The following is a 12206-nucleotide window of genomic DNA, read 5'->3' on the forward strand; positions in this document are numbered from 1 at the left end:
AGGAATGGGTTGAGTGAATAAATTTTTGCCATCTCCATTGGTGTTCTTTTCTGCTTGAAATTTGATGCTTTTGTAACTCCTGTTCTTTCCTGACTACAGTATTTTTTTATCTTACCTCTGGTAAGATTACCTCTAGTAATTATATCTAAATATTATTACCATAACATAAAAAAAAAATGTAACTGTACGAACTGCAGTATAGACCTGTGGGTAAATGAAAATAAAAATTAAGAAATTTATATTTTAGCCCCAGTTGAGCATAAACTCATTTTATCCGGTGCAAGTTTGTGAAAAATGCTGATGAAATCCTGCTTCTCAGGGAAGTTGGGAAGAATAACTAGATATATTTTCAGCCATTACAGTAGATTACAAATGCTAAGTGGTATATTTATGGGACTGGGCAAATGTTGCATGTAATTTGTATTTTTCACACTGTTATAAAATTATATTAATATGATACTGTACCCTAAGGCTAGGTCTATGCTAGACCAACAATTCATTCCTGGGCCCCTGAAGATACTTGTTTGGCCCTGCTGTCTATTTAGCCAAGGTGAGTCCCTCATTAACAAGTATGAAATTGCTCACATCTTCCCAGCCTAAGTGAGTTTTTCATTATTAGGAGCTGAAAAAAGATACAAATTTTGTCAGTTGGAGTATTGGGTGGCTTGTATTAAACAGTGCGCTTTCCCTTAGGATAAAATTGGCATACAGATTGGGAATGCACTGTTTGATTTGATTTGATTTGATAAATTCATTCTTAGTCCAGTACAGGTAGTTTGAAATTTTTCTCTACATCAAAAACAAAACAAAACAAAACAAAAACCCATGAAATATTTGTTACCAATGAATTACCAAAAATGAGTTTTGTGTTAGAACTAAATGGGTTATAAAATTAAAAAACTGTTTTGTAATATTTGAGTACTATAACTTCTGAAGTATAAAATACATATTTTTTGGTCACAGTTTGATTTTAAATGTGATAACTAAAGATGAAATGTTTTATTTTTGATATTTAAAAAGAACATATTGGAAATAAATTATCCCAAATTTCACATTCTCCTGGTCTCTCACACTGGAAACCTGAGTTGTTATTATTATTATTATTATTATTTTTTTTTTTTACCTTCTTATTTTGAAATAACTGTAGAGAAACCCAACTTGTTTTTTACTCCATTTGTTCATAGTCAGTCATTAGTCACTGCATATCTTTTTCTCTCTGTTCTTCCTTGTTTGGACAATTCCAGATAGGTTGAAATTGATTTTCCCACCTCTGTTCTTGCTTTCCTTCCTGTTCATCTGCCAGGTTAATTCATCAAATGAACACTGATTAATTCTCTTCCATACAGAAACCTTCATTTTGCCTCCCCTGCACCCCTTTTACATTCATGAAGTCGCACAAATAACACATGAATGCATTCTTATAAAAAAATTAAACTCTAATGAAGGATATGTAGCAAAATGTGAAAGGCATGCACAGATGTAATGAGTACATATATGTTGGTGTGCATTCTTCTAGGTCGTTTCTCTACATTTACATAATTTCTTCCTTTCCCTACCCAGTAAAGTGCAGACTCCTTAGCCTTCTGTCAAAGCCTTCTCCTTTATGCCTCTGGTCTGCTTTCCAGCCATAACTCACTGGTTCTTTTGGTATGCCTGTTGTTTTACTAGTTGACTGCTTGCCTTGTATTTTTCAAACAATTCCCTTTTGCTACCTCCTCTTGGTTTTTTACTCACTTTTCCCACCACTTACTTATTTTCTCCTTCCACTCTGTCATTGTCCTTGTTGAAATCCTAATCTCTCAAGGCCTATCATCACACTATATAATTTTTTCTGTACCCTCTCACAGTTAGAAATGGTCTTTGCGTCTTGATTTGTACTACTATACATTTATCGCATTTCACTTTATATTTTAGTTAATTTTTATATTTCATTTAACTATCTTCAAGCTTCTTGAAGACAGAGACCTTTTTACAAATTTCTTGCAGTGCATGGAATGGGCTCTTAAATACTTAACTGAATGAGTGAATGATGAATGAATATAGTGAAATGGTTTATGAAGGAATGATACATATTTTTGTTTTATCTTTTATCAGCACCCACAACACAAGATCAGACCCCAAGTTCTGCTGTTTCAGTTGCCACGCCTACAGTTAGTGTTTCAACTCCTGCTCCTACAGCCACACCTGTGCAAACTGTTCCCCAGCCGCACCCCCAGACGTTACCTCCTGCTGTTCCTCACTCAGTACCTCAGCCAGCAGCAGCAATACCTGCTTTTCCACCAGTCATGGTACCTCCGTTTCGTGTTCCCCTTCCTGGCATGCCAATTCCGCTTCCAGGTAAATCAATGGATGAGAATAGTCCTTCTAGCTATGTTTTCATATTGTCAGTTAGTTTGTTCTCATGTGTCTGTTGCATTTGAAATTTGCCTTGAATCTCACCTGTTTGAAATGTTTTTAAAAGATTCATGGCTAACGGCAATATTTTCTCTTCAGTTTTGGTAAATGTCCTTTTTTTGTTGTTGTTTACATGTCTTAAAATTAGAGCCACATTTGAAGCTACACTCATTTTTGGATAATGGCCTCAATGAATTAAAAATGATCATCTTTTCCTGTAACTATGTTCAAATGCAATTTTTTTAAAGGATTGAGTCTGTAAAGTTGAGAAATTACAAGTTATTAATAGCTGATACTAAGTGATTTTCTATATTGTGCCCTGTTCTAAGCACTTTACATGTGATAACTCAGTTTAATTTTTGCAATTATCCTAGGAGGTAGGTACATAGACAGGCTAAATTACTTGCCGTTGACGCATAGCTAATGAGTGATGGTGTTGGGATTTGAGCTGGGTGCTCCAGACCCAAATACCATGCTCTTAATAACTGTTTTACTGGGAGGAAAGTGTTAGTCACCTAACTATAAGAAATTGATCTAAAGCAAAGCCAGAACTTAACCCTTGTAACAGTTGTGAAGGGAAGTATAACCTGCACCGTGTAAACATTTAAGCAATTCTAGTGAGATTGTGGAGTAGAATTTTCCCTGTAGGGATTAAACAGTGACAGTGTTGGGCATCCTAATTTGAATGCATTTGTTGTTGACAAACACGTTTATCCCTTAATCCATGTCTGTTCTTCTAGTATTACAACTGGAAGCTTTTGACATAGAGACCTCGTGTTCACAGTTTTTGCTGTGAAGTTGTGGCAAAGATGAATAGAATGTAGGCCTCTTGTCTCCCATTTTCACATTCCTCCCACTATTATTGCCACTTTATTGTACTAGTTTTTATGTAAGAAGAGGGTTGTACTACATCCGTTTCTTAGATTTGCACATATTTTAATTATAACCGCTTTTCTAATTGTCTTCTTCCTTGTGCCTGCTTGGAAAAGAGGCAGTCACTTAGATTTTATACCTTAGCAAGAAAGAAAAACCAAAATTCTAAGAATTAGTGGTGTTTTTTTTTCCCTATAGGAAAACCTTTTGCACATTGTTAATGTAGTGTCAGATAATGCTCAATATGTGATGTTTTAAGAAACTCATATCACTTGAAAGAAAGTAAGAGGGAAACCAAAAAGTTTCCTCATACTAGGGATTACCCTTTTTCTAAATTAAATTTAAGACAAGCTTTTGGGTACCCTTTGGATATACTTTTTGTAGAAAACTAAGTGATACATGGAGAATAGCTTGACATTGGTCATAGCTTCTCACAGTCTTGGTCAGGGATAGTATTCAGACCAGATACTGGATTCTGAATGATCTCAAGGAGCATGGGGTTGTTAATTCTGTAGAGAGGAGATTGAGAGGTAGCATAGTAATGTTGCTGAAGAAATTGAGAGGCTTACTAAAAGGACTTTGTTTTGCTTTGAAGTTTCTCAACAGGACCAGTGGGTGAAAGGTCAGAGTAGCAAAAATTCATTTCTATAGAATGTTGAATTTTGTTACAATAAAATCCCTTCACTTATATCTCTGTTTTGATGTCATGGTCTTCTCTGACCCTTACCCCCACTTTAAAGTTTAGAACAGATGGTGGTGACCATTTGAGCACATGAGGTGGTACCTATGAAGTTTGGCAGTAACAGGCATTTAGTTAATGGCAGCCACTAATGTCATTTTGTAGGTCATTTGGAAGAGACCTTGAGTTAGATAATCTGTAAAATTTTGTCCAGGTTGCCAAAGATTCTTTAAAGAGAGTTAATGTCTTTTAGAAAGTAATCATAATATTTGTTTATATAGTAAGTCATCTTTGATACTAATGTTCATTTTCTCATTCTCCCTTTTTTTTTTTTTTTAAAGATTTTATTTTTATTTTTAAGTAATCTCTACACCCAATGTGAGGTTTGAACTCACACCCCAAGATCAAGAGTCGTACGCTGTACTGACAGAGCCAGCCAGGTGCCTCTCCTATTCCTTTTAATTCGGTTCTCCAAGGTGCTTTAGTGAAAAAGAAAGAAAGGGAATACTTGTTTTTTTTTCCTTCCCAAATCTTTCATATATGATGGGATTGATCTCTTTTTCTATCATTTTTTTTCTTTTTATCAATTTGGCAGTAAGGTGACAGGAAAGATTTAGATATAATTTATCTTGGAGTTTTAAGTTCTATCTGTAATAGCAATGTATGGCTCTACTGAGAATGATTAAGGAAGGGATCGTCAAACAAGATAAAGGAAAGGAGTGGAAGAATTGTAGGTGAAGTACAGGAATAAGATTTGGAATTGGGGATAGTAAATTGGATTAGAATTCTAGCACGTCTTCTAAGACTATAAAATCTTAATTTGGAATTTAAGAAACTTACTGTCAGTGACATCAGAACTATTCAAAATGCTAAATGGAATATTCTAATTTCCTAGTAGAACACAGTTTGAGGATAAAGTTACAGGAAAATTGAACAGATGTTCCCTTGAAATAGAAGGTTAAACATTTAGATATGTGGTAATTTTGTGACTCTTTTGTATGTAATCACCCTCAAAGAAAGCGTGAAGTTTATCTTATGTTTTTAGCATGAGAAGAAACATAATATGACCTTTCAGTATGGTTTATGTGTTGTTAGTCAAATACAGGAGTTTTGTGTTGGCCCAATTTATGTTTAACAATGGCGGTTAGGCCTAAATATGAATAGATTTGGTTTTCTTCTGTTTAAGTTGAATAGTTAAAATTACTTTTTGGGGGATGGTTTTGGAGAACATTTTTTGAGAATAAAGTTCATATAGTCTAAGAATTAAATTTCCAGTGCTTGCTTAATAGTTTCAGTCGTCCTGCAGATGGCAGTATTTATACTAATTTAAACTTAATATGTGCTGTAACTTCCTTAACCAAATGAATTTTTCCATTGCTTTCTTACAACATCAGGGAAAACAAAATTACACATATAACTTAACTCAGCATGCTTTTATGATCCAGTGCTTTTGTTTTCATTTCAGAGTTAATAGAAAGTTTAGCTTTAATATTCTTTATTTAAAATAGTAATTAAGAAATTAAAGACATTTTTCGAAAATTGGCAGTATTTTTGTGTGTGTGTGCGTGAACTTAGGTACATTATTTACAAACCCAGGGGTTTAATTTCAATTTTCACCTCTAAGTTAAGAGAAATTTCTTTTCCTGTACTTTAGTGGGGCAAATAGTGTATTATTTTGAATTTTTATTGGTACCAAACTAGGTTTAGTTTTTTCAGCCAAAACAAATAGAAATTATAATTCAATCCCTGAACCCCCTTTCCTCCTGCCTTTGGCCTTTTCTTTTAAAAAATTTTTTAAATTCACACTTCATTTTGGATTTCTTCAATTAATCAGTCTTAGTTTTCCAGCTTTCCCTTTCATTCCCTTTTTATCACCATTGTAATGCATCATGATGAGTCTTCATTCTTCTAAGAACTGTACGTAATTTCCATTCTTTAATACAAGTGCTACTCCTTTAGTTGGCTTAAATAATAGAGGTTTCTGAAGCAATCAGCCCATGTAGTCATTAATGATACTAAAGGGGCTCTCTTTATGTTTACAGTTAGCCTGCTTCAACATTGTTTCAAGCCTGTGACGTTCCCCAGAGCAGGCAGTAAACATGGATATTTTGTCATTAGCTGAATGCTACCCTTCTCTTCATCTATGCCCATTTATTTAAAATGTTATTTGCAGTGGAATATTTGAATCCATCTCATACCTTACTGTCTTCCTTTCTCTCGCACCCCTCTTTGTCCTATCTTACTCTTGTTCTACTTCTGCATGGTTACGCTCCGTGCCTCAGCTTCTGCATGTAGTTCCCACTTAGCAGCACAGAGAAAGTGTCTTGTCAGTGTCATGCTGCATCTGCCTTTCACTGGTATCTAAGCAACAGCAGCATGGGTTTGATGTCCTGTGGGGGAATGTCCCACGTGAGAACTTGTTACGTCTGTATAATGAAGGGGCTTCCTTCATTGAATTTAAACTCTTGAGACTCCTTCAAATATTGTCAGAGCTGGTTTGATAAAAAGGTAATTGATGCTATAATTTAGAATTAGTTATCCTTAGATTTGGCACTACTTCCCACAAAATGTCACACACAAAGAAATTTTACTCCATTCTTGGTCTTTTTCATTGGAAATAGCATCCTAAATTGTAGTGGTCAATTATTTCCCTGAATCCCAGTGGTAGCCGACATACCATGGCAGCTTTCCAACGTATGCTTGCTTATCCATTTTACAGGTGTAGCAATGATGCAAATAGTCAGCTGCCCGTATGTAAAGACAGTCGCTACCACCAAGACCGGTAATTTTTAAAACCATCTTAGTTTGTTTTGTCTGTAAGTTGGCATGGTAGTGAATGTTGTTGTTTATCCTTTTTATTTATTTACTTTTGCCCAAGTGAGTGGATTTTTTTATATTTTTCTTTTTAATGAGCAGTATAAATGCAGTTGTCATATTTGGCCAACACTTAATTTTCCCGATTGCCTGTAGTATTAGCTTCTTTGGTTCACAAAAGCAAATAAGGTCAGATCACTTTATATCTTAATTTTTGTAATAAGTGTAAACAACTTCATTCTCATACTCATAACATTTAATTTTGTTATTTTGATCTGTGTTTTTAAGTTAAATATAAAAAAATCATTTCCATGTGTAAAGTGATGTGATTATGCTTGCATGCTAGTGAGTATATGTGTGTGAATATTTGTGTGTGTAGTATAAATTTACATTGTAAAGTTATTGAAGATAGCTGCCTGAAACTTAAATCCTAGAAGAGGCTTTGAGGGTTTTTGTTCAATTTGGATTCATATATCCTTAATTATTTGTGTAATATCAGCTTGTTTAGCTGTATTGTAAAAGAATATTAACCTTGGCTTATCTTTTAAAAAAATAGAAGAAATGACCTTTTTTAAGGAAAAGACTAAACTGACAAAACACTTAAAAAGGACATTGGACTTAATCACTTATCTGTTGAAGTAGATTTGATAATGAACTCAGTCTTTTACTTTAAAACTGAGAATTTTATTCGTACCCTTCTAGGTACCTTAGAACTAGGAAATAATTTTGCTTCAGGAAATATGCTCAGGAGATATGCTTGTTACCTTGATCTCATTACAATTTGAGAAATCCTTTATAAAAATACATTTCTAGTCACATGTAGAGAATGTGTCATGATTTTTATAGTTTATGGTTAAGACTTCATCTTAAATGTGACCCGAATTTTTGACTGTTCTTAAGTTACTTCTTGAGTTGATTTTCTGAATCTAACTGAATTTAGACTTTAGAACTGAACAGGGAAATAGCATTAAGTGATTCACGTTTTATATGATTTGTTTTTGTTCCAGCGTGCTCATTCATTTATTAATATTTAATAGAAAGATTTAGCTCGTATCTTAGAGTTTTATTTTGCATTGCAGTGTGATGCTTGGACCTAACTGCTGCTGCTTCTTCTTTTAGGTGTATTGCCAGGAATGGCCCCTCCTATCGTACCTATGATCCATCCCCAGGTTGCTATTGCGGCTTCACCTGCTACCTTAGCTGGAGCAACAGCAGTTTCTGAGTGGACTGAATATAAAACAGCCGATGGAAAGACATACTATTATAATAATAGAACATTAGAATCAACCTGGGAAAAACCCCAAGAACTAAAGGAAAAAGGTATAGTTTTCATGACTTGCTGAGACGTAGTAAAAACTGGGATGCTATTAATAGAGTGCTGTTTGAAATTCTGAGTTACTTCCTTTTTAGCACATTTGCAGGATTTGCTAATTCTGTAGTTGTTGGATTCTTTATTTTTACCGAATTCATAAGCATGTATTTATTTAAAAAGCCAGTTCCACTTCCATGTTTGTGATTTTTCCATCCATCTTAAATTATACATACATACACACACATAGATTTTTTTTTTTCTGTTGTCAGGAATTACATAATTATTCCGTTGTGTAATTACTGACATTGGTAGTATATTGAAATATGTATATTGTATGTGTCCTGAAGAAAACAGGAGGCCCTTGAAGTCTTGGATGAAGAAGACTCAAAATTTTCTTACCACCAGTTCCTGTTTCTAAGTATCTTAGTATCTCATCCCTTTCAACAGAGTGACTCATTGCTACAAATGATACGTGAATGACTTGAAAGACTTCATATCTCTCTGAAATGAGTGGTTCTTTTTGAGTGACAGTTTTCTCATGGTATAGTGAGGAGTTTGAAGTTTACCAGTGCTTTAGGTTGAAATTGATGATGATACAGAGAAGAACATTTCATCTTTGTGGTTAATAACTTCTAGTTCTGAATATCCTTTTTTTAAAAATTTTTTTTAACATTTTATATTTATTTTTGAGAGAGAGAGAGAGAGAGAGAGAGAGAGCAAGAACACAAGTGGGGGAGGGGCAGAGAGCGGGAGACACAGAATCCGAAGCAGGCTCCAGGCTCTGAGCTGTCAGCACAGAGCCCGGTGTGGGGCTTGAACCCACAAATCGTGAGATCATGACCTGAGACGAAGTCAGTTGCTTAACCCACCGAGCCTCCCAGGTGCCCCTAGTTCTGAATATCTTACCTGCTTAGTCTCTGAAAGTTCTTGGAAAGTTACACCAAAAACCAACAAGTGACATTGTCTTAACTTTGTAATAGAAAAATTAGAGGAGAAGATTAAAGAGCCAATTAAAGAACCTTCTGAAGAACCTCTGCCAATGGAGACGGAGGAGGAAGACCCTAAGGAAGAGCCAATAAAGGAGATAAAGGAGGTAAAGGTCCACGACCCGTTAATCTGGGAGCCAGAATTAATTGTTGGGTACAATTTACTTGTAATTTGAAAACGTATCTGATACAGTTTCACTTAATTGTTATAATCCTATTTCTGAAATTTTAGGGTTCTTTGAAGTTTGTCATATAGTTTTTCCTTTGAAAATTGTGTTAAATTACTTCTTATAATAAACCACGGCCCCTAGAAAGAAAGGGCCTTGGACCAGAGCATGGACCCAGTCTCTAGCCTCCTGATTATTTATAGACTGGTACATGGTAAAATTATAAGTACAGTTTTACATTTGGGGAATGTTATATTTTATCTGTCTTCTGGCATGGAATGATCTCTATACAGTACTGAAAGAGCTCTGCTTTTTCAAAGCTTCCTATATTCGGTCAGGGACCAGAGGTAGTCTTGTTTATTAGTAAGGAAGTTAGCAGAAGAAAGACATAACCTTAAATGAAGAGGTCTTCTCTAATTTTCTATACTATGTTCTCCATTTCTGCTCCTAAGCAGCTGGTCAGTGAGTTTGTAAGATAGAACCATCTGCTGTTGCTGGCATCTGCTGTTGTAGAATGCGCTCTGTCTAGGGAGCAAGGAGTTAGAACTTTCTTAGAAATTCTTACTCAGAGTCTGTACTCCATGTGCTACTAACCAATCTTATGTTGGTTGCACTTTGAGGTGTTTGCAGTGTTACTTGTATTGTGTAGTAATTCAGTATAGTTTTGTGATACTAAATAAATGGGAGTAACATCATTTCCTATAGGAGCCCAAAGAAGAGGAGATGACCGAAGAAGAAAAGGCTGCCCAGAAGGCAAAGCCAGTAGCTACTACCCCTATTCCTGGTACTCCGTGGTATGTACTTGGCTTACTTTAGTAAGTTACTTTATTTAATTATTTTTTCTTTCTTTCTTTTTTTTTTTATTAATTAAAAAAAAAATTTTTTTTAACGTTTATTTATTATTGAGAGAGAGAGAGACAGAGCATGAGCAGGGGAGTGGCAGAGAGAGGGGGAGACACAGAATCCAAAGCAGGCTCCAGGCTCCGAGCTGTCAGCACAGAGTCTGACGTGGGGCTCAGACTCACAAACTGTGAGATCGTGACCTGAGCAGAAGTCGGTCGCTTAACCAACTAAGTCACCCAGGCACCCCATTTAATTATTTTTTTCTTAATTACCATATTTGATTGTTACATACTTTATCATCTAGAAAGAAAAGATGCTTTAAAAAACATGTCAAGTAGATGTTTTTATCTAATGAATATTTTGGTGTTCAAACCTAAAACTCATTTGCTACATTGTCTTCCTCCTTTCATGGTACTGTTCATTAATGTTTATCATACATAGTTACAGACTTGAGCCCCTGTGAGATTCTGAATCTATTTTTTATTGTTTAAAATACTTGTAAATTGATTTTGTGTGTATACCCACATCCATGATTACATTTATAGAGCTGTATAAAGTTGACTTCTAATTGAAGAGTTGAATGGTGGACTTTTTCTTTCCTTCTTTTGTTTGATTTGCCCTTCTTCTACCTGCATCAATGCTCTCTCTCCTGTTCCTGCTCCAGCCTATGTAATCCATATACAGTCCACATGTTGTAGTGAATTGTTTAAGTCTTGTAATCTATAGGTTCCCCTCCATTGTATCTTCATTGCTTTTTCTTTCTCATTTTTGTCATTTAAAAGATAAATATATTTGTTATATGGAGACTCACAGTCTGGATTTTATTGTTGCATCCTGATGGTACTCTTTGAGTCTTCTGTTCCTGATTTTCCTGCAAACTATCAAGTAGATACAGAAGAAACGATCAGATTCAGATTTGATCTTTTTGGCAAGAATAGTTCATAAGGGGATGTTTGGCAGTGTCTGGGGATGTTTTTTGGTTGTCATGACAAGGGAGGTGTTAATAGTGTATAGCATCTAGTCGTTAGAGGGCAGGGATGTGATACTCCTAAATGTCCTACCATGTGCAGGACAGCTCCCTACAAGAGTTAATTATTTGGCCCCAAATGTCAATAGTGCTGAAGTTTTCAGAATAATGAGTTGGTTTGAGTATTGTAAATTCATACATTTAAATATATATATATATATTTAAAGGTTATTTTGAGAGAGAGAGCGTGTGCTTGGGAGGGGCAGAGAGAGGGAGAGAGAGAGAGAATCACAAACAGCCTCTGCATTGTCAGTGCAGAGCCCGATGTGGGGCTTGATCTCACGAGATGTGAGATCATGACCCAAGCTGAAACCAAGAGTCAGATACTTAACCAACTGAGCCACCCAGGCACCCCTCAATATATTTTATATGCTTCTATCCATTACAGTTAATATCCTTATTGAAGTTCAGTTGTTTCATCTTTGGCTGGGTGAAACCTCTTAAGGTTGACTCCAGGGTTTTTTGTTACAACCCTGTTTTTGATACCTTCCTTACTTTGTGTTTGGCAAAGATGTTCCTGGCTTTCCTCATGTATTTCCTGTCTCAGACCTAGATTCGGCCATTTTGCTGTGGAGCCTGGTTTCCTTTTGTGGGAAGTGGCATTTATAGGATCTAGGGATAGGTGTTATTACTGAATAAGTCATTATTAAGTCTCTTTGGGAGACACAGACTGAACATGCACACATTTAAAGATACATCTTTAGTTCATATCATTACTTGCAGTTCAGGTTTAGTACAAGATTTTTACTGAATCTCATCATCTGTTTTAATTCAGTATCCCCTTTTCTGCTGAAGATCCTGTTTCTGAGTAATAGTGACATATTTACTTCTTTTCTTTTGTTGTTTTGTTTGTTTTGAATATTTATGTATTTTGAAAGAGAAAGAGAGGGAGCTTGTGGGCCTCTGAGCGGGGAAGGGGCAGGGAAAGGAGGAGAGAAAGAATCCCAAGCAGGCTCCATGCTGTCCAGCCAGAGCCCAGCATGGGGCTTAATCTCAGGATCTCTAAGATCATGACCTGAGCTGAAATCAAGAGTCAGATGCTTAACTGACTCAGCCACCCAGGTGCCCCTCATTTGCTTTGCTCCCACAACAGGTCACACAATAACAGTAC

General features: G+C 35.7%; 1 protein-coding gene across 6 annotated transcripts in view; it reads left to right on the forward strand.

Moving 5' to 3' along the window:
* The window catches only part of TCERG1 (transcription elongation regulator 1), a 60968-nt gene that overhangs the window by 13370 nt on the left and 35392 nt on the right, over positions 1–12206 (forward strand). For 3 of the 6 annotated variants that reach the window (XM_045060542.1, XM_004001503.6, XR_006600025.1), the window contains exons 5-9: positions 2095–2337; positions 6666–6728; positions 7880–8080; positions 9053–9165; positions 9931–10019. In XM_045060542.1, coding sequence (XP_044916477.1) covers positions 2095–2337; positions 6666–6728; positions 7880–8080; positions 9053–9165; positions 9931–10019 — 709 coding nt within the window. The remainder of the gene's footprint in view (positions 1–2094; positions 2338–6665; positions 6729–7879; positions 8081–9052; positions 9166–9930; positions 10020–12206) is intronic. The other 3 variants (XM_045060556.1, XM_045060564.1, XM_045060560.1) reach the window with 2 other exon arrangements.

This window comes from Felis catus, chromosome A1 (assembly GCF_018350175.1).
Source record: "Felis catus isolate Fca126 chromosome A1, F.catus_Fca126_mat1.0, whole genome shotgun sequence".
NCBI lineage: Eukaryota > Metazoa > Chordata > Mammalia > Carnivora > Felidae > Felis > Felis catus.